Here is a 23,793-nt window from a genome sequence, read left to right on the forward strand (position 1 = left end):
AGCTTTGAGAGATTCTGTGGGAAGGTCACGATTTCTTTAGACCTGGACTATCTAAGAGAGTCTTTGATCAGCCGCTCATTAAATACCCTTGGCCAGGACATGGTCTTCCCCTATTTGGCCCAGATTCCGAAACAACCTTTTAAAAGTGAGTGGGGCGTAACCCCTTCTTTTCATCCCGTACCTGGTGCGATGTGATTAGGAATGGTAATGGATTTTGTACATGTCCTCTGAATGTAAAATGCTCCTTGTCTCGTGTACTTAAGAACTGTGTTTTTAAAATGTCTGCTCCTACTACGTTTTTAATACCATTGTGACACATCAAAGGCTGGAGACTATGGCTCTGCTGTCCAAAATGCGTTATCTCGATGTGCCAGTGGGAATTACAAGTTTTATACAGACAGTCCAAAAAGAGTTGTAAGGATGGGTGGACCGTGTCAGGGTGGCCAGTGTGTGTCCTAAAGCAATTTTAGAACGTACGGTTGTTTTATTGTTTTAGAATGTTTTATGAATAATTGTCCTATTAAACTTTGTATTACCTCTTCGTAAACCCTCTGCTTGCACCTCCTCCTGCAGGGCACTCTTCTAGAACACCTTATGCTGATACCTTCTCTTGTACGGCCTCTTCTAGTACCCCTTCTGCTCAAACCTTCTCCTGCAGGGCATTCGTCTAGTACCCCTTCTGCTCGTACCTTCTCCCATATGGCACTCGTTTAGTGCCCTGTCTGCTCTTACCTCCTGCCTTCGGCAGTCTTTTAGTACTCCTTCTGCTCATGCCTCCATTCTTCGGGCACTTTTCTAATGCTCCTTCTGTTCATTCCTGCTCCTGCAGGTCACTCGTCTAGTACCTCTTCTGCTCAGTGAGCTGGACTCCTGTGTCGAGGTAGATGCAGTATCTCCACCAGATTATGAACCACTTTCCTTGCACTGCTTCTCTGTCACCAGGCATCTTTGCTGATGACCCCACAAGGCAGACTTCACCCTGGAAGGGGGCGATGTACTTCTCAGTGTTGGGATATCACCTAGAAGATCAACATCTGTTATGGATGGGAATCATTCATATTTCGTAATATTATGACATTCACCATGTATGGGGGTCATGCGACACTGATTAGAATATAACAGACATACGGGGTCATGCAACCCTATTTACAATATAACAGACTGTGAGATGTGACCTCATTCTGAAAACCGTAGACTGTGCTGGTTCATGTGATCTTTTTCAGAATATTGTGTGAAAACATTGTCTTTCACTTTTATTAGAGTATCAGACTGTGACATGTAGTAAACAACGACAGACCAGAACGATTGTGATATAGTTTTCACTGAACTCTGTATAGTTCCCCTAATCAGACAGTATGCTTGATCTTTGACCTATCATTCAACGTGACCATAAAATTGACAAATGCTAAAGTGTGAAAGAAGCATACTCCAACATTACACCTTTTTATGTCCAATAGGATAATTTTTCACAAAAGGAGAAATAAGGGTTATAACCGTATCACAGCACATGCAACAGACATCACAAACTGAGTCCTTTCCGAAAATTCATCTTTTATTCTCTTTTCTTGAACTTTAAAATCAAGGACACTGACACATCTAAGGACACAGCCAACGCGTTTCGTCCCAGAACATAGGGGCCTTTTCAGGGCTGTTGTAAAACATATATATATATATATATATATATATATATATATATATATTCACTGAAAAAACCATAGGTTATAGACCATATATAGTTAGGAATTCGTATTTACAAAACCTTATTTTACTCACACAAAACCATTGAAATTCCATATATAGTTAGTTGCACTAACTATATATCGCGCACCCGCAATCCACTGTTGATGATGTCACATATTACATCATTCATGACATGGTCAGTGACATCACTGATGACATCACTGATGACATCTCAAATGACATCACTGATGACATCTCAAATGACATCACTGATGACATCACTGATGACATCTCAAATGACATCACTGATGACATCTCAAATGACATCACTGATGACATCACTGATGACATCTCATTTGACATTACTGATCACATCACTGATGATATCATTCATGTGATAATACGATGAACCTCTTCAGACTCTAATATAACCTTAGATACAATCAGTGTAAACAGACACTCACAGAATGTCACTCATCCATGGAGTTACTCACACACCTAGTCAGTCATGCAAAGAATCAATCACACCTCCATTTCCTCAACTATACAGTTATACAAACTTTACTTATTCAAACATATACTAACACATATTTACTCTCTTATACAATCCCTGATACAAGTTCACAATGATCCATACAGCCACTCACACATTCACTGGCTCTTATGCACAGTTATTTATATATGTCAACTCTCACATGTACTGTGTTTTACATATGTACTTACTTTGACATGTAGCACTGAGATATCCATTCACTCACCAATACACTCATGCACACAGTCAACCGCCCATACAGCTGTTTCCACATGCACTTTTGAAACCATGCATCTAGTGAATCAACTGCTCACACATCTATGCACAGAGTCATACACCTCCCAGCCACCCACACACACACTCAGTCTCCCATACAAATACTTGGGCAACCAATCAATAACCCATATAGTTACTCATATAGCTACTTATCAACACATGCAACAGTTTACAGAACAACAGACATAATGATGCACAAATTAAGACAGTTTAGTCACTAACCCATGCACTCAGTGAGACACATTTAATCACTCACTCATACAGTCAGTCATGCACCTACTAAATCCTTCATCCAGACACTTATACATCCACTCATTCTTCAATATGTAAGACATATTTTAACTTTACAGAAACATACAGTCACTGGATGTTGTCATCAGTGATGTCATTTGAGATGTCATCAGTGATGTCATCAGTGATGTCACTGACCATGTCATGAATGATGTAATATGTGACATCAGCAGTGGATTGCGGGTGCGCGATATATAGTTAGTGCAACTAACTATATATGGAATTTCAATGGTTTTGTGTGAGTAAAATAAGGTTTTGTAAATGCGAATTCCTAACTATATATGGTCTATAGCCTATGGTTTTTTCAGTGAATATATATATATATATATATATATACATACATATATAAACATATATCATCTGTATATCTATATAAATACAAACATAAATGCATGCATACATATACTTATATGCATACAGATGCATGTTATTTACATGAAAGTTGAAAAAACACTAATAAAAGCAAAGCTAAAAAGCCACCTCATTACAAACCGAATGGCTTTAACTTAAACGAGGGCGAGATCTATTGCATTTTCAATGCTTGTTTACTTTGGTTCCATCAAGAAGGCATTCAGATGTGTCACACATTTGCCATAAATTCTGAATGTTAGCACTCTAGTTGCACATTAGATCACTGTAGTAAAGCTACTGCTCACCAGGGACGTCTGCTGCTGGTATTCAAAGTGCATGTTTCAGTCTGCATGTCAGAATTTTTTTAATGAAATAGAAGAGGATTTGAGAAGTCACTCAAAATGATCCCTAATTTTTCTTTCTGAAGCACTAATCATACTTTCTATGGCAAAATTAACCCCCTCATGTTGTTCCTTTTTAAATTGAGTGTTTTCAGACTTACCACTTCATTCCAATCAAGATGGCTTCTGGTGTGCCATACTTTTGTCATAAGTAAGACTGTTAGCGCTCTAGTTGTTCTTTAGAACACTCTGGGACATTCTGTCATTGGGCTATACTTGGGCTACATCTGGGTGATATTTGGGCTACATTTGGGCTCTTTTGTCTCTGGTGGCCATTTTGGGAGACTGCATGTCAGAATTTTTTAATGAAATAGAAGAGGATTTGAAAAGTCACTCAAAATGTGCCCTCATTTTTCTTTCTGCAGCACTAATAATACCTTCTATTGCATAATATACCCCCTCATTTTGTTCCTTTTTAAATGAAATGTTTTAAGAGTTACCACTTTATTCCAATCAAGATGGCTTCAGGTGTGCCATACCTTTGTAATAAGTAGGACTGTTAGCGCTCTAGTTGTTCTTTAGAACACTCTAGGAGGCTGCAGTAGAACACAAAGGAATCAACTGACAGTCTCTGTCCTTGTTGGATGTACATGTTTTACTGAGAATGGCAGACTTCATTTTCACATGACTGAGAAAGATAATGTGAATTTACAGAAAATATGCTTTCAGTTTAGCTTATAGATCCCCTTCCAAACCACTGTGGGAAAATCATGAGATATTAGTTTTCTTTCAAACAATATTCATGATATCACAGCAGAAGGTTTTTTCACATGGTAAAATCACCTAAGAACCCACCACAATTCCTAAAACGAGTATGGTACCATCAACAAATGATTTATAATGTAACTAAAGTCCTAAAACCCTCTATTAACTACAATGCTTTTTAATGAGGTGCTATCATGTATATTGGTCCCAAGATGGCTGCCAACACTTCTTGGATGAAATGCTGACAGCCAATCAGATCAGATGTGTGGTTAGGCTCCGCCCAGATATATATCTTTTTTTGAACCTAAATTACTCAAAATCCACTGGAGCACATATATTGAGACCTAGCAAAGGCACATCGGGCTAACAGTCCCTACAATTTTGCCAAGTTTCGTGCAAATCCATTCAGCCGTTCGAGCTAAAAGTGAGGCCAACCGCCCTATGGAAATTAACATGGGAAAAAAGCGTTTTGGGACCCCCCTTTTTTCTCGGCCCCCCTTGATGAAACCCCCCCAAATTATCAGGGGCTGCTCAGAAACAAAATGTTCCATTTTCCTGAAAATTTCAGCCAATTCCGTCCACAAACGCCAAAGTTATTAGACATAGGATTTTTTCTCTATGGGATTTTTGAAAATTCTAACTATATATACCTACTGGCGACCGCCAGTAGGTAATAAACACTTTAGAATAATGTAACAAAAAATAACCATGCAGACACAACCTGAATTCTAAAACATTTACAAGGTTTTTCTGTATACAAACCTAAATCTCATATTATCTCAAATGGTAAAATGCCAATATGATAATAACAACCTTCCTGTGGTATTCAACCATGTCTTCATAATGATTCCAAAACATCATAACATGTTTATACACAATAATATTTATTGAGTGTAAGAGATTGAATGTCTGTGCTTGATTGTGTTGATGCAGACACTGTCTTTGCAAATAGCCTCTGTTTATGTAAACATTCTGCCATGTATCCCTTATTTGACCTAACCACCAATTGGTCTAGTTTCCACTGAGTCAGCACATCACCAGCAAAGCCTTCATCCATATATATATATGTTAAAGAGTAAGGAACGTCTACTTAGACAATGTGAAACAAAATGGATTTCACGGTTATGTACATTGGACCAGGGACTAAATGAATTTCACCACTTTATCTGAATACCTTTTTAGTGCGTATACTTCCTAAATGTTTATATTCTTGTAGCCATACACTCTTGTCAGATGGCATTTAGACTGTTCTATTTCATTCAACAGTATGTAATTATTATTGTACGATCAATAGTCTTTCGAATCTTGTTGGTAGCTACCCAATACGTTTAGGCAGTTTAAGAAGCTTTCTGTTAATTCTACTCTAGAGACATTGTCACCGCCTTACATCTCCATATGCTGACTTTTCTTCTTTGTTACCTTCTGGTAATAATTATATCTGGATGACTTGAAAATTCATGCCATCTGACTCATTATGTTAGTTACATTTAGTATTTCGGACATAATATGGGCTTAATCTTTGTATATAGAAAAATCTTCTAAACGTTTTAGAATTCATGTCGGCTTTTGTTGTCTATATGATTTTCTGTTATTGTAATCTGAGAATGCTATTTGTTAGATTAATCTAGTCTAAAGTGTTTATTTATATGTTTTACCACAGCCCTGAAGTCCCTATGTTCAGGGATGAAGTGTGTTGGCTGTGTCCTTGTGTGTCCCTGTCCTTGAGTTTAAAGTTCCAGAAAAGAGAATAAAGGCTGAATTTTCTGAAAGAACTGTTTCATGATGTCTGTCATGAGCTGTGATACTGTTATAACCCTTATTTCTCCTTTTGTGAAACCTTATACTATTGGATATAAAAGACTGTGTAATGTGAAGTCATTCGTATCACCCACTGCTGTGTCATGTGACCATGTTGAAAACATCATACAATGCGTGACATGACCCCATTCATATTATCAGAATGTGCTATGGTTTGTGATTCCCATTAAGGATATCATTTTCTGCCATGTAATGGGATGTCACCATGTTCAGAATGTCACGTTCTGTGCTTAATCATGTGATCCCACACCCTATGCTGTGTCATGTGACCAGTCACAATATTACAGACTGTGCTATTACACGACTCCAGTCACATGATTACAGGCAGAACAGGAATAGCTCCTTAATGTCTCCAATCTATAGATTGAGGTGTTTCCCTCCTATAAATACTGCCACATATTAAAATCTCCTGTGGTAACTGATTTTTCTGTTTGTTTCTCTGTTTTGCAGGATGTCAAAAGCACCCTGAGCAGGTAAGGCTGGTTTATTATCCTCCTCTCAGTGTGTAAGGAGCAGGTCTCCCTGCTGCAGTGTGAATGCCACTACTGAGGTCACACAAAGTACTAGAGTCGGATCTCCATAAAATCACTTTGTGTCTGAAAAATTATTTCGATTCCCTTGTAAACTTCCTTAATTTTCCAAAATCCTTCTGAGCCCTCAGGAAACTTCACTGAGCCCTGAAATAATTGCTACAATAATAAACTTCTGACCTCCCAAATCTTGTAAACCTACCTGAAGTCCTCAGAAAAGTGCCCTGATCGCACGGAAACCTCAAGTACATTCTGGGAGGCCCCCTCAGGTTTTCCTCAATTCAGAGTTGCTCAAAAAGATGCCCCGACCACAATTAAAACATCCCTTCAGTGCTCCCAATCGTAATTGGAAATTCATTAAATCCATATTCAGGCTCCATCTTTGGTGCGTTCGCTCCAATCCTAAGAGGTGCCCCTCACAGTCTGGAGTCAAGTCTAGTGGAAGCTGTTGCGTCTGACCGCGGTGCTGGAATGAAAGGCACTCACTACCTGGCTCACATGTTAGGCACCTCCTGTGCAGGCTTTTAGTAATTAACTTCATCAATGACATCACACGGATTGAACCAATGGGAGCAGATCCAAGGGTGACCACTGGCGTCTGAAATGGCCTGAACCATGGTGCTGCGCATGCTCAGTAGCATCATCAACATTACATCCCTCCAAAACTTTACCACCAAACATCTCCAGTCTGGCGTTGCCGGACTGTTGCTCGTGGTCTGTGTAGCGAAGAGAGGTGGTAGGATTGTCCCATGAATGCATCTGAGCGCACCTACCTTCCTGTTCACGCCTGCGTCACTCACCTCTGCTCGCTCCAGCTGTCTCTGGTGCCCGAACACGGGCTGTCTGGGGATGTCGGCCCCAGCACAGGATTCCAGTGTCACCAGCTCGTGTGATCTGTTTGACCGGTCTGACCGGTCACCCACATCGGGATCCTCATCTTATCCCCAGAGTCTGGACTCTTTGCGGAGATAAAAGCCGTGAAAGCTGCGGATGAACGATCCAATTCTTGTCACCGCCTCTAGTCCTCGTTTTGCTGTCACCGTAGTCCCTTCAGCTCCGGTGATCCGCCAGAGTCCATTCATCAGGGAGACAGAACTTGCACAGATCAGTGTCTGGCCCTAAATCCAGGACTCCAGAAATGACGAGGCACACAGTTATATATTAGGGATAGGGCCTGAGAGATTGCACAGTTCAGGGCTCCCACACTCTAAGTCTCTACCATGCCATGCTTGGTATAAACAGAGTCTACATCCTGTAAGCCTGCACCATTTGAGTCCGGCATTGTTTTACAGGAGTCTACACTCTGTAAGCCTGTGTCGGGATGCACTAACCTTTGACAGTTCGACAAAGTAAGGTGTATCAGTGGCGCTAGGGTCTTGAGCCTTCTGGACAGAAGCTCCAGTGGGCATAGGCACTCTGGTTAGCAGCACTAACAGTCCTGAACTATCTGCCAGGCCTTCAGTCATCTGGTCCGTGTCTGGTGAACCAGACAGCTGACCCTAATCGTGGAAACATGGCTTTTGACCGCTGACCTTAGTTTGCATAGCCACTCTGCTTGGTGGCTCCTGTGTGCCCTGGCACTCTGGTTGGGGGCTCCTGTGTGCCCTGGCACTCTGGTTGGGGGCTCCTGTGTGCCCTGGCACTCTGGTTGGGGGCTCCTGTGTGCCCTGGCACTCTGGTTGGGGGCTCCTGTGTGCCCTGGCACTCTGGTTAGGGGCTCCTGTGTGCCCTGGCACTCTGGTTAGGGGCTCCTGTGTGCCCTGGCACTCTGGTTAGGTGCTCCTGTGTGCCCTGGCACTCTGGTTGGTGGCTCCTGTGTGCCCTGGCACTCTGGTTGGGGGCTCCTGTGTGCCCTGGCACTCTGGTTAGGGGCTCCTGTGTGCCCTGGCACTCTGGTTGGGGGCTCCTGTGTGCCCTGACACTCTGGTTGGTGGCTCCTGTGTGGGTATACTCAGATGTGAGTCCCTTGCTCATTGCATCATCAGGATTCAAGCAAGCCGGGCCGACGACGGCTGAAATGCCAGAAACCGGTTCCCGGAAGCTTGTTTCCTTCCCATTGTAAGAATTGGCTTGGTAGTTTGGTTTGCCCTGTTCCCATCATGCACTGGGACAGGAACAGACTAATTTGCATATAGCCAGGTTCTGAGCTGGGATGGTGCAGTGAGCTAAAAAACGGCGTTGGATCTAGCCCTGATCTCTTGACTGGGTGAGAGTGTTCTGCTTAATTCAGAAACTCTGTCCATCATCACCCCTTGTTGTTAAATATCCTGTGTGCCCCGGCACTCTGTTTGGGGGCTCCTGTGTGCCCCGGCACTCTGTTTGGGGGCTCCTGTGTGCCCCGGCACTCTGGTTGGTGGCTCCTGTGTGCCCCGGCACTCTGGTTGGTGGCTCCTGTGTGCCCCGGCACTCTGGTTGGTGGCTCCTGTGTTCAATGGTTTTATGTCAGTAAAATTTCCAGCTAACTATAACTGGTGTCAAACCTATGGTTTTTTCACTGAATTTCATAGGTTTTTTAAATGCTAATTCCTAACTATATAAGGCCTGAAACCTATGTTTTTTTCAGTGAATTTCAAAGTTTTTTTTAATGCTAATTCCTAACTATATAAGACCTGAAAGCCCACCAGGAATCTCCAGTATGCGCCAGGGGACTGCATTGCAGAGAGGTGTAATGAAGCCACGCCCCTTTTTACACCTCTCTGCAACGCAGCCCCCGTGCATGTTTGAAGAGGGGGGAACTAATTCCCCTTGCATACTGGGGGCCAACTAGCCCACCTGGAACCTCCAGTATGCGCCAGGGGGCTGCATTGCAGAGAGGTGTAATGAGGCCACACCCTTTTTTTACACCTCTCTGCAACGCAGCCCCCGTGCATGTTTGAAGAGGGGGAACTAATTCCCCTTGTATACTAGGGGTCCCTGGGGGCCAACTAGCCCACCAGGAGCCTCCAGTATGCGCCAGGGGGCTGGATTGCAGAGAGGTGTAATGAGGCCACACCCTTTTTTACACCTCTCTGCAACGCAGCCCCGTGCATGCTTGAAGAGGGGGAACTAATTCCCCTTGCATACTGGGGGTCCCTGGGTCATATCTGCCCAAACACCGATATTCCGAACGATTGAAAATGACTTTTCTTGAGAAACATTTGGATTTGGATTATCATGTCCTATACTTTGGAATTTTTGAAAGACTGACTTTGAGGATGCTATAAATTACTCCAGTCTGCCCGAATTGTGTGGGTAAAATTGATACCTAGTCACTTTGAATAAGAATGTACTTACGTCTCGTCTAACATTTGGAAGAAATATCTAGTTATATGACAACAGGATACCGACATAACTTAAAGGAAATAAGAACGCCCTGAAGTTCTGTTGTACAGAACAAAACGTTTCAGCTGGCTGTGGTACCTAAACGTAAGGAAAATAAAAGCATTTGAATATACACCAAGATTCAGCGCTTCAATAAGGACTCGAAGTGATATGATTTGATTGGACTTATTGTGCAAGTGGTGCTGTGCCAAACTTTGGAATATTCTCCACTACTCTCTACTACTTACTCTCTCCTACTCCACTACTCTCAAATACTCACTCTCTACTACTCATTCTCTACTACTCTACTACTCTCTACTACTCTACTACTCACTCTCTACTACTCACGCTCTACTACTCACGCTCTACTACTCATGCTCTACTACTCACGCTCTACTACTCACTCTCTACTACTCACTCTCTACTACTCTACTACTCACTCTTTACTACTCTCTACTACTAACTCTCTACTCGCTCTCTACTACTCGCTCTCTACTACTCGCTCTCTACTACTCGCTCTCTACTACTCGCTCTCTACTACTCGCTCTCTACTACTCTACTACTCACTCTTTACTACTCTCTACTACTAACTCTCTACTCGCTCTCTACTACTCGCTCTCTACTACTCACTCTCTACTACTCACTCTCTACTACTCTCTATTACTCTCTATTACTCGCTCTCTACTCTACCTCTCTCTACTTCTCTCTACTACTCTCTACCTCTCTACCTCTCTACCGCTACTTCTACCTCTCTACACGCACACATATACACATATATATATATATATATATGCATTTATATATGTATGTGTATGTATATATATACATACATATATAAACATATATAATCTGTATATCTATATAAATGCATGCATACATATACATATATGCATACAGATGCATGTTATTTACATGAAAGTTTAAAAAACACTAATAAAAGCAAAGCTAAAAAGCCACCTCATTACAAACAGAATGGCTTTAACTTAAACGAGGGCGCGATCTATTGCATTTTCAATGCTTGTTTACTTTGGTTCCATCAAGAAGGCATTCAGATGTGTTACACATTTCCCATAAATTCTGAATGTTAGCACTCTAGTTGCTCATTAGATCACTGTAGTAAAGCTACTGCTCACCAGGGAAGTCTGCTGCTGGTATTCAAAGTGCATGTTTCAGTCTGCATGTCAGACTTTTTTTAATGAAATAGAAGAGGATTTGAGAAGTCACACAAAATGATCCCTAATTTTTCTTTCTGAAGCACTAATAATACTTTCTATGGCATAATATACCCCCTCATTTTGTTCCTTTTTAAATTAAATGTTTTAAGAGTTACCACTTTATTCCCATCACGATGGCTTCAGGTGTGCTATACCTTTGTAATAAGTAGGACTGTTAGCGCTCTAGTTGTTCTTTAGAACACTCTAGGAGGCTGCAGTAGAACACAAAGGAATCAACTGACAGTCTCTGTCCTTGTTGTATGTACATGTTTTACTGAGAATGTCAGACTTCATTCTCACATGACTGAGAAAGATAATATGAATTTACAGAAAATATGCTTTCAGTTTAGCTTATAGATCCCCTTCCAAACCACTGTGGGAAAATCATGAGATATTAGTTTTCTTTCAAACATGATTCATGATATCACAGCAGAAGGCTTTTTCACATGGTAAAATCACCTTAGAACACACCACAATTCCTAAAATGAGTATGGTACCATCAACAAATGATTTATAATGTAACTAAAGTCCTAAAACCCTCTATTAACTACAATGCTTTTTAATGAGGTGCTATCATGTATATTGGTCCCAAGATGGCTGCCAACACTTCTTGGATGAAGTGCTGACAGCCAATCAGATCAGATGTGTGGTTAGGCTCAGCCCAGATATATATATATTTTTTTGAACCTAAATTACTCAAAATCCACTGGAGCACATATCTTGAGACATAGCAAAGGCACATCGGGCTACCAGTCCCTACAATTTTGCCAAGTTTTGTGGAAATCCATTCAGCCGTTAGGGCTAAAAGTGAGTCCAACCGCCCTAAGGGAATTAACATGGGAAAACACGTTTTGGGACCCCCCTTTTATCCCGGCCCCCGCTTGACGAATCCCCCCCCAAACTTTCAGGGAAGGAGCGGAGCGCAGCGAGGCAAATTTAAGGAAAATTACAGGCAGATTCCTCAACCGGCGCCAAAGTTATTCCCAATAGAATGTTGCGGATTTCCTATAGAAAACGATCCTAACTATAACTACCTACTGGCGACCGCCAGTAGGTGATATATATATATATATTACATTTATGGGAACAAGAAGTAACGCAACACAGAAGTATATCCATCTTACACGAATGTCAAAAGTGGATGGAGAATAATCAATGGCGTTGGTTCCTTTCAATGTACAGAGATGACCACTGGGACGCGGATACATTTTTTGAGGGGTCTGTGTTCCAAAGTTCTAGAGCAGTGATGGAGTTTGCAGTAACGCACGGTTCTAGAGAAATGATAACAAGATTTACAGTGGTTCCCCTGGATTCCGGTGCTGACCAGCTCTTATAAGAGGGCTGGGAGGATGGTCTCTAGACAGGGTCTAGTTATTATTATGATTAGTTAATAATTGTGTGTTGTACTGTTTTTTTGATATAGAATTGTTTTTTGTACAATGATTTAAAATTATTTTGTGTATATGAAATTTATGTCCTTTTTAATATACGTGGTAATAAATATCAATCTGATTTTACTGGTAGCTCTTTTTCCTTTAATATTTCTGTGTTCATTACTAAACTCTAGTTCATGATTGCCTAGGTTGTTTCTTGCCAATTGTCTAGCTTGTTGTACCCATCAGATGAGCTCTTGAGTTCTGGCTCCGGAGTATTCCTCCTCTGCCTTTTAGCACTTCTGCCCCGCTATCTATTTCTGATCGCATTGTTATTTTGCACTGTGCAGTCACTGTTTGTTGCTCTTTCAGTACCTGGTTGTCACTGCCTTTAGCGATAGTGTTCTGTATGAATGACCACTCCGTGTTCGGTTCTGGCATCTTACCTCTTATCTCGGTCGTATTAACAATTTTCTGATCTACGACAAATGAAATTTTGCGTAGGGCGTTAACCTTCTCCAAAGGTCTTACACTGGCTAGAGTTGCTCTTTGACTCCACATACGCCAAACAGTGATTCTCACTTCGACTGAGGCACACGTGGCACGCACGACCAGTTTGAAGAACCTTGGCAAACTCTCAGGGAGAGCACTCTCTCGACTCTTCTGGTTGCCGGGTTGACTGATCCGCTATCTCGTCACCAGTAATAACATCCTCCCCGGCCCAGTAGCATGTAAAAGAATGACACCACACACAGAGCCTGGTATTACACGTCTTTATTCCTCAGACTCTAACCTCTAACTGAAACATACCGCATCATTAATTTTATCAACCACACCCAATCACTTACATCGCTAGACTATGGAGTCCGTCAGAGACCATAGTGGTCCTACGCGCAATAATACACAAGACACTACAGGAACCATTATTAAAAAGATGACAGACGAATTAGCCAAGAAATTGCCTAAAAAGCTGTTTTTTTAGGTTCTGTCTAAAGCACAAATGTGAAGGGACAGAGCTAAGATGTAATGAGAAAATATTCCAGAGCTTTGGGGCAAAACAGGAAAAGTACAACCACCTTTACAACTTTTTCTAAATGTGGGAATAATTCATAATTTTTAGGTGATTGAAGGAGAGTAGGTTTTTATGGATTTACAGATATGAATGAGCGAACAAATATTTCCATAAAGCATAACCGCGACCACAAGGGTATTAGGGGTGGTACCTTGTTATGTTTGATGGAATATGCAGAGCACTGTGAAGGTGATGCTGGCTTGAAAGGGAAATCTAGGACGAGACCTCAAAGAGGGGTAACTTGACAATGATTGGGTGATATGTGGGATCCTTGGTTTTGAATTGCTTGGGATGTCTGCAGAAGAGTTGATTTGATTGCAATAGTCCAGTCTGAAGCCAGTCAGTGTAGATCTTGCTGTGCAGTGACTGCAGACACCACAGAAGGCCGCTGAGCCTGTTCCAGGCGAGGTCGCCCCCACACACCCTTGCTGCTGCCTCCATCAGCTCTGCCCTTTGCTGTGCCCTTCACTGCCTCGCTGCTGCCTTCGTTTTTTTCTTCGTTTCTGCTTTCTGTTTCTGATTCCATCTGCTGCTTCCATCTGCTGTGCCCTTTGCTGCCTGCTGCTGCCCTCGTTTTTCTTTCTTTACTTCTGCCTCCATCTGCTGCTTCCATCTGCTGTGCCCTTTGCTGGCTGCTGCTGCCTTCATTTTTCTTTCTTTACTTCTGCCTCCATCTGCTGTTTTCCCATCTGCTGTGCCCTTTGCTGCCTGCTGCTGCCCTCGTTTTCTTTCTTTACTTCTGCCTCCATCTGCTGTTTTCCCATCTGCTGTGCCCTTTGCTGGCTGCTGCTGCCTTAGTCTGTATCTTCATATTCCCCTCTCCTAACCTAACCTTTTTTTCCTTTTTCTCAGGGTGACCCAGCCGCCGCTGAGCCGCCCTCTGCCCTCCTTTCCCGCCGCTGCCTCCCTGTGGCCCCGCCCCCCTCCTGCCCATTCGCCGCCCCGCTCCCGCCACCCAGCTGCTCCTCCCTCCCGGCTCCTCCTTATGTCGCCCCCACGTACGCGCAGCCACCCAGCTGCTCCTCCCTCCCGGCTCCTCCTTATGTCGCCCCCACGTACGCGCAGCCACCCAGCTGCTCCTCCCGCCCGGCTCCTTATGTCGCCCCCACGTACGCGCAGGGTTGATGCGCAGCGGGCGCGCCTATTGTGCGCCGAAGGCGCGCCAAAGGCAAGCCTGTCTGCGCCTGTCCGTGCCTGGACCGCGCCCAGCGCCAGGACCCCTGGCCCCCGCTGTCGATGCAAGACTACACGACAGACCTACGACGCCGCCGCACTCAACGCACTTAATATCGGCCGGAACCCTGCCTGCTGCCGGGCCACCCCGAAACGCTTCCACGGACCCTTCACCTGCAGAACCTGCAAGTTCACCGGCCTCCGAACCTGCACCGCACCCGCCAAACCTAGCTCCAGCAGTAACCTCAAGTGCATCCTGCTCAACAACCGCTCCGTCCACAGACACGCCGTGGAACTCTGGAACCTGCTTGACACCACATCACCAGACGTCGCCTTCCTCACGGAAACCTGGATAAACGCCTCCTCAGCCCCCGACATCGCCATCGCCATCCCGGACGGGTACAAGATCATCAGGAGGGACCGCGTTAACCAGACCGGAAGAGACAAGAACACCATCCGCATCACGACCGACTCCAACGACACCTTCGCCGCCGCTGAGCATCTCCACTTCCAGATTCCCACCGACCCAAAGACGACCCTCGGAGGCATCCTCATCTACAGACCCCCGGGACCCTGCACACAATTCAGCGAAGACATCACAGACTTAATCAGCCCGCACGCCTTCCCCTCCGCCGACTTCATCCTCCTAGGGGACCTCAACTTCCACCTGGAGAACAACAAGGACCGCAACACCGCCGCCCTGCTGGACAACCTTGCCAACCTCGGACTCCAGCAACTGGTCAACACCCCCATCCACTACGCCGGCCACACGCTTGATCCCGTCTTCTCATCCAGCAAGCACATCACCTTCAGCCACTCCACCGGACTCCACTAGACCGACCACAGCTGCATCCACTTCAGCTTCAGAAGAACCACAACCCACCACCACCCACAACAGGCTCCTCACAGAAGCTGGAGCAAGATCACCACCGACCAGCTCACCGCCTCTCTCAGCCAGAACCCACCCGCCAGCGCAACGGACCCCAGCACTGCAGCCCTCAACTTCACCCAGTGGCTAACCGCCTGCGCCGACGACCTCGCACCACTGAAGAACCCTCCCAGCAGACCCAGAAGCAAGAAGGCCCCCTGGTTCACTGACTAACTCAAGAACTCCAAGAAGACCTGCCGCACCCTTGAGAAAGCTTGGCTCCTCGACCAGACCACCGACAACATGACACGCCACCCGCAAGCACCACCAGCTCATCTGCACCACCAAGAAGAAATCACTGAAGGAACGACTGGACAACAACGCCCGCGACAGCAAGGAACTCTTCACCATCGTCAAGGAGTTCTCCAACCCAAGCACCGGCATCAACGACATCACTCCCTCTCAAGATCTCTGCGACTCACTCGCCTCGTTCTTCCACCGCAAGATTGCCGACATCCACAACAGTTTCGGTGCACCATCCACGCACCAAACTGTCGAACCAACGCCCCCCACCGCCACCCTCAACACCTGGACCACGGTTACCACCGAAGATACAGTTCGCACAATGAACACCATCCACTCCGGATCTCCGACCGACCCCTGCCCCCACCACATCTTCAACAAGGCAGACTCCACCATCGCACCCCATCTCCGAGACGTCATCAACACCTCCTTCGTCACCGCCACCTTCCCGGAGAGCTGGAAGCACGCCGAGCTCAGCGCCCTCCTGAAGAAACCTACAGCGGACCCCACCGACCTCAAGAACTTCCGCCCCAAATCGCTCCTCCCTTTCCCTGCCAAAGTCATCGACAAGATCGTCAACAGACAGCTTGCCGCCTTCCTCGAGACTAACGGATCCCTCGACCCCTCGCAGTCCGGTTTCAGAGCCAACCACAGCACAGAGACCGCCCTCATCGCAGCCACTGACGACATCCGAGCCCTGCTCGACAACGGGGAAACAGCGGCACTCATCCTCCTGGACCTCTCCGCAGCTTTCGACACTGTCTGCCACCGCACCCTAATCCAGCGCCTCAGCAACATCTGCATCCAAGAGAAGGCACTGGAGTGGATCGTCTCGTTCCTCGCCGGAAGAACACAGAGTCCGCCTCCCCCCGTTTCGATCCGAGGCCACCAAACTCATCTGCGGCGTTCCGCAAGGCTCATCACTCAGCCCCACCCTCTTCAATGTCTACATGCGACCTCTTGCCGCCATCGCACGCCAACACAACCTCAACATCTCCTACGCCGACGACACCCAGCTGATCCTCTCCCTCACCAGAGACCCCGACACCGCCAGAACCAGCCTACACGAAGGGATGAAAGACGTCGCCCAGTGGATGAAGGACAGCCGCCTGAAACTGAACTCACACAAGACGGAAGTCCTCATCCTGGGACCATCACCCTCCGCCTGGGACAACTCCTGGTGGCCCCCAGCCCTAGGCACCGCTCCCAAGCCTACTGACCACGCACGCAACCTGGGCTTCATCCTGGACATAGAAACATAGAAGGTTGGAGGGGGGCCCAAGGGGAGGAAATATTTATAGACCAATTGGTATCTTGTCCCCCAACTATACAGTTAAACACACGAGAGATGCCAAAGGTCTTTGTTTGATTCCCCGCCGGCTTAGTACAGCACGAGGTAACGACGGAGAGTGCGTGGCCTCCTTTACCCTGAGCCGTTGCCAGGTGAGGTGAGGCTCCAAATCCCAAAAATTTGGGAGATGATACATCACTTCTAAGAATGTCTGTAGTCTATTTTTCACAGCACAGAAAGTAAGTGTTGCAGTAGTGATTACTAGGTCCTGACGTAAGCCTACAAAGGCTGAAACATGTTGACCACATAACATCTATGGTAAATAGCAATTTGTTTTCCCGCTATTATCACTCTGCTTTTAACAATACCATCTTGATGGGCAAACCCAATAAAGTTCTTATCGACATCAAGATAGGTATTTTTAATCACTTGGATCATCTATTTTTCCTTTCAGTTATGTTTATTTTTTCACAACTTTCTTGAGCACTGCAACTAAGTACTATCAGCCTCAAACTCAGTCATTCTTTCTGGTTGAAGGTTCAACCTTTGGGTCCACAGCTAGCCTCAAGATCTCTTTGGGGAAGGGCTGTTTGGACACCACATTTCAAACACGAAATCCCAGATGACGAAGTTCCACTATTGAGTGGGCTGATGGGTACTTTTTCAATGGGTTCTGACTTTTGAACTGTATCTACAACTATCTATCTCCTGTGTTCTTTCTGAACTATAGTAACGTTTTGGTTCTAGCTATGCATGCAGAATACTGTGATGCTTCATCCTGGACTCCTCCCTCTCGATGACCAGACAAGTCAACGCCGTCTCCTCATCATGCTTTCACACCCTACGAATGCTTCGCAAGATCTTCCGATGGATCCCAACCAAAACCAGGAAGACGGTGACCCAGGCCCTCGTCACCAACTGGTTGGACTACGGAAACACCCTCTACGCCGGAACCACAGCCAAGCTACAGAAAAGACTCCAACGCATCCAGAACTCATCCGCCCGACTCATCCTGGACATCCCCCGACGCAGCCACATCTCCGGCCACCTGAGGAACCTGCACTGGCTCCCCGTCAACAAGAGGATCACGTTCAGGCTCCTCACCCACGCACACAAGTCTCTCTACGACCTGGGCCCCAAGTACCTCAACGACCGCCTGACCTTCTACACGCCCACCCGCCAGCTATGGTCCACTAGCCTCGCCGCCGTACCACGCATCCGAAGAACTACCGCCGGAGGCAGATCCTTCCCCTACCTAGCAGCCAAGACCTGGAACTCCCTCCCCATCCACCTTCGGCTGACCCAGGACCATCTCGACTTCAGGAGACCACTCAAGACCTGGCTGTTCGAGCAGTAGCAGACCTCCCCCCCCCAAGCACCTTGAGACCCTTCCGGGTGAGTAGTGCGCTATACAAGTGTCATAATTGATTGATTGAGAAGATCAGATGGAGGTAAAAGCAGATTCTTGAGTATCCATCTGTAATAAGGTACTCGTATGGAATCCCAAGCATTTTACCGAGTTTCATGGGCTGGGACAAAGAACCAAATTGGAAGATCACAGAGAAAAGTGCATAAGAGATGAGCATTTGCCAGTGACCAGAAAGTCTGATTTGCCGGTGTCTGGTGGCCCATGCATTATCTAAAGTAATTGGTTCTTGCCACACCGACCACTAAATCTAATCAACATTTGTGTACCATCAGTTCACATGTAATTATAATTCTGTGAGATTGGATAATGGTAGCCAGGAATCTACCAGACACACAGATGATTTAAAGATTGACAGAAAAGGGCCTAGAGATTCTTCTTTGGATTCCACCAAAAAGAACAGATGGACCACTTGACCACCGTCCCACCTATACTGGCTTCATGAAGTTTCTGAATCAGTAGATAATGGTTTACTGTGTTGAGTGCCACTAATGTAATAAAGTTACGTCATTGGCACTGTCGACATCCGCAGCCATCTAAGGTGATCAGCACTACAAGGATAACACTCCTAGTGCTTCTGTTTGAGTGAAATGTGTAATCTCGGGTGTTAGATTCTGGGAAAATGCAGAAGTGCTTTGTTGCGGTGGATTCAATCATCTTGCCAGCTGCCGGTTAAAAAGACTGAATAAAATTTAAAAGTGTTTAGAAGGATCTAGCCCAGGGTTAGTTGACAATAGAGGGAGAAAGTATCCTAATTGGAAAGCTGCTTGGGCTGTGACTTGTATAAGTGATTGATTGAAAATGTTGAGTAGTGGGTGTTCAGTTGTAGTTTTTCGAGGAGAATACATCTACTAAGTCATTGCACAGTTTTTGAGAAATTTTGAGAGTCAAATGATTCTGCGCAAATTCTGAGATAATGTTAAATAATTATTCTTTTGTATTTTAGTCGATAAAATTCAAGTGTTTTAATTGCCTTTTTATGAAAATGATTCTGAAAAGGGGGTGGTGATGGACAGAGTATCTGAATTAAACAGAACACTCGTACCCAGTCAACAGATCAGGGATTGATCCATCACCGTTTTTTAGCTCACTGCACCATCCCAGCTCAGAACCTGGCTACATGCAAATTAGTCTGTGTGGTACTGCAATTCTGGACCCCTCCTTTTCACTAGCCTCGGGGTCCATCACTCGCGTTATAAAATACCGTCGTATCATGACGAATTTGGTATCTACGAACCGGTAATGATTGGGACATCATCCCCATGCATTTGCGTCATGATTAAGCGACGCTAATACCCTCAAATCTTGATTTGCGTCTCGAACCCGCAGACTCCATTTTGTAAACGGCATCCATCTTATGGCTTGCCCTCATATAAGTCAATTGATTAAAGCCGAGCTTGATCCAAAAGGACACGTCCTCTGTAGCTGACTCCCCCATGACCTGGCCGAGCTGACTCCACCGCCTCCAGCCAAGCCTGTTTGGGCAGCTCCTCGCCCAGTGGCCGAGCCCGATATCATCAAAGCACAACATGTCATAAACCCTTCACTGCATACAAACCCTGTTTTCCATACACATACACACCTGTTCATGACTCTTGTTTATGACCCGTTTTATGGTGGGAGGGGGCTCGACCTTATTGGCATTTCATCGATATCTGATGGGAGTTCTGGATCTGGCGAGGTAATCATCACAAACTGGACATCTAGAATATGTGCTGACCAGCATGACTTCGCTCTTTGTATTATTGTGGAAATATTTGTATTGCCATATCGTAAACTTAAGAATTCTTGCCTGCAGCTGTTATTTACGTATATAAGGAGAAGTCTGGTTCTGTAAAAACGAACAGTCTCCTGAGAACTTACGGCCTGTGTTGTCGTACTTCTAGGACGCATGTTACTTGGTTGCAGCCAATAAACTCGATCTTTGACTTCATCTAGAAGACTCTGTGTTTCTGTGAGTCCAGAACAGGGAGAACCTAGAGGTCTTCAGGTGTGATCCCCTGGCACCACCGGGTCTCTAAAAACCCGGCACCTCAGTTGGCGCCCAACTCGAGGCGATATCAAGCGGTGACGGTCCAAGCCAGATGTTCGTGAGGAGCTTTGTGTGAAAATTCCGGAGGACGGCCAGCCACTTCAGCGACCCCTGTATGTTGACGTGGTTCCGAAGGTCTTTGCTGCGAGGTTCCCCGCGTCCCGACGGCTACGAAGGACTGCTGCCCTGACTATCGCCCTGTTTTGGACCCAGTGATCCTTGGTAGAGCGAAACAATAGAAGAGTCTTCTAGTGACGTCACCGATCTTCAATATTCAGTTAAGTATAAGTGGAGCGTCTCCCAGTTCTTAGTTTGGTTCTTAGTCTTGGTATCCCAGAGATACGGTTTGTATTATTGGTACTTGCAAGCACCAAAACCGAGGGTTTCGTGTATTCACGATAATATCATAATTCGATAATCCCTTGAAGTGTGAAGCTAGACTAGTGAGCAAAGATGCCTGGTCTCAGCAGACTTGGAAACTTGTTTTGTCTTGGTTGTAGTAAGGACTCCCGATTAGAGGATTTGTGTCCGGTTCCTCCGATTGGAACTCCAACATATGAGTTATATATAAAGCATGGAGTAGGTCCTATCACGTATAATGAGGTATGGATGAAATATACCCGCAAGGACGGTGTTTTAAAATGGCCCCAACATGGTAGTTTTGACTCAGAAATATTAGATAACCTCGAGGTCAAATTGTTCAAGAAGAAAGCCCGGCCGGCGATGTTTGACTCTTTTCGCTTATGGCGCAAAGAAGCCAAACAGAAAGAAATGAAACTAGCTAAGAAAAATAGAAGAGGTATGTCAATGGTGCAAGCGGCCATTGCATATAGAGATAGTGAGGAAGAGCAAGAAAATGAACAAATGCTCAGAAGCAAGAAGTTAGCAGTAGATAAATGCTACCCGATGTTGCCACATGAAGGACAAAGTTCAAAAGGGAAATCGGAGAACGATCCTTTAATGTCGCACTTATTGAATTCACCACCCCCATATGCTCTAGATGCTACTGCACCCCCGAAGCGCTTTGTTATACCGCGCCCAGGTGCACGAAATGCAACTCTTGCACAAACACCAGCTCCTCTTCAGCTGGTTTCTACTTCTCCGGCGCAGCCTTCTCAAGGGCCGCCGCCTTTGCTACACACTCCTTCTACTTCTACAACCTTGCCTACTGCTCCAACTATTCACTACGATACTACGTCCGCTACTGCCTCAACTTCCTCTGCTGTCGCTTCGACTTCCTCTTTACATCAGCCTGTCTTCTCTGGCGCATCTGTTTCGCCGCAAGCTTCTCCTTCTGTCAGGCAGAGAGTGGCAAGAACTGTCACTGGTCTATTCTCGCCGTTCTTTGGGTCGCCTAAAACGACCCCTAAACCAGAACGTAGACAGTTGCGTAGTCAACTACCAGACTACGAGGAAAGAGTAGTACTGAATGAGTTAGCACGCCAATGGGTTACTGATACTGTGAGGTATGATCTTCAGTCGGTTATGGAAGTTTTCCGTCAGTGGGATCCATCCACTCAAAGATACGTATTTGAGGAAATGTGTGTGTACCTTTGGGAAGATGTACGAGACAATGACCCAAAACGCCGAATGCAGGAACTAGCCCGCATGCGATTCAAATTCTATGAAGGCATGATTATAGGCGCAGATGTTGAGAAAGCAATGGATTTGCTGTTATCTTATAGGAGCACAGGAAACAGCTCTAGATCGTTTGATGAGGACGATGTGTCTGGTAGGAAAAAGGCGCGACAGTACCCCATGAGAGAGGTTCCTCCGGTATGGAGGGAAGGCGATGCGAACGCACAACCGCCTGTTCCACCGCATTTCCAGCGTGTATGGGTACATGTCCCCTGGAAAAGATCCGAAGTTTTAGCACTCAAACAGACACTACCTGATCCACGTAAAAATCCCGCGGGGTATTACAAGGCATTATTACAGACTGCCAGCTCATGTGTGGTAAATATTTGATTTACCGTCTTAATTTCTATGCAGGTAAGTACTTAAACAAAAATAACTCAATCGGAAAGAAAGAGGCAGAGTCCGTGGTGTTAGAGTTCTTAGGGGTTTTATTCCTTAAAAAGGAATGGGTCAGGTACTGGATATCGGGTTCCTGCCACCACTGGGGTGCAGGAAGGGATAGAGCATAGTTTATTGACATTACATTACTTTTATACTTAATATACACAATAGAAGTCAATGCAGAAGGCGTAACAGCTGAGAGACAAGATAAAGATGCACACGTGTTAGCAATACGTAATCAGAAGGCGTGAACTAAGGCGTGCACAGAGGTGTGTTCTAGAAACGTCACATGTAAGTGTCAGAAGTGGGTGGCTCTATGACAGAATAGTGCAGAGTCAGCAGGAATCGTCAGCTAGGATGCGCGCGCAGCTGCATGACGTGAGATTGACGTAAAGTTGGAGGGTGCAGGGGACTTGACATTTACACTAGAGGAAAGAGACAGAAGTCTGGCATGTCAGATCAACTCGTTCCTATATCATATCTGGTATCTGGTGTTTGGGAACCATATTATCTAGAAGGAAAAGGTCTCTCGGACAGAAGCTATTCTATACTGACTGTGAGTGCGTGTATAAGCGTCTAGGTGTCTGCATGAGATGCGAGGGGGCATGGGCCTACCATGGTAACAGAGACTATGAATTACTTGGACGGAGACAGTGAGGCCGGGCCCTTTGCTCTGCAGCTGGAAGGATGTTTACTTAAACTAGTAGGCAGGAATGTATTTTCGAGGAGCGGAACAGATAATTCGAAGGTTGAATACAGTCTTGGCAGGCAACAGGCTGAGCTAAGCGCCGTGAGCCGCGCAGGAGTAAGGCAGAGGTCACGGGTACAGGGACCGGCTCAGGCTGAGGCATTTCAGAGTCTGAAGGCAGGAAAAGGCTCGATGGCAGAATTCAGGGCCTACTTCGCCTAGGCTGGAAAAACGTGTAAAGTACACCACAAAAAGACGTTGGCAAGGCATACTTAGAAACGGACTATTCAACCCGTTCAGGGTGGGTCTGAAAGAGGACATGTTAACGTTGGACGCAAATGTGTTTGCGTCTTCATAGCTGGTACAGGAGGGAAGTTACATGCACTTTAAGTTCGTACATGGAGACGGTGGGGTACACGTTAGGGAACATTTCTTGACCATAAAATTTAT

General features: G+C 45.4%; 1 protein-coding gene across 1 annotated transcript in view; it reads left to right on the forward strand.

Moving 5' to 3' along the window:
* The window catches only part of LOC147710245 (E3 ubiquitin-protein ligase TRIM39-like), a 192,724-nt gene that overhangs the window by 115,852 nt on the left and 53,079 nt on the right, over positions 1-23,793 (forward strand). Inside the window, exon 4 of the mRNA XM_086920919.1 lies at positions 6,505-6,527. Coding sequence (XP_086777045.1) covers positions 6,505-6,527 — 23 coding nt within the window. The remainder of the gene's footprint in view (positions 1-6,504; positions 6,528-23,793) is intronic.

This window comes from Lissotriton vulgaris, chromosome 5 (genome assembly GCF_964263255.1).
Source record: "Lissotriton vulgaris chromosome 5, aLisVul1.2, whole genome shotgun sequence".
NCBI lineage: Eukaryota > Metazoa > Chordata > Amphibia > Caudata > Salamandridae > Lissotriton > Lissotriton vulgaris.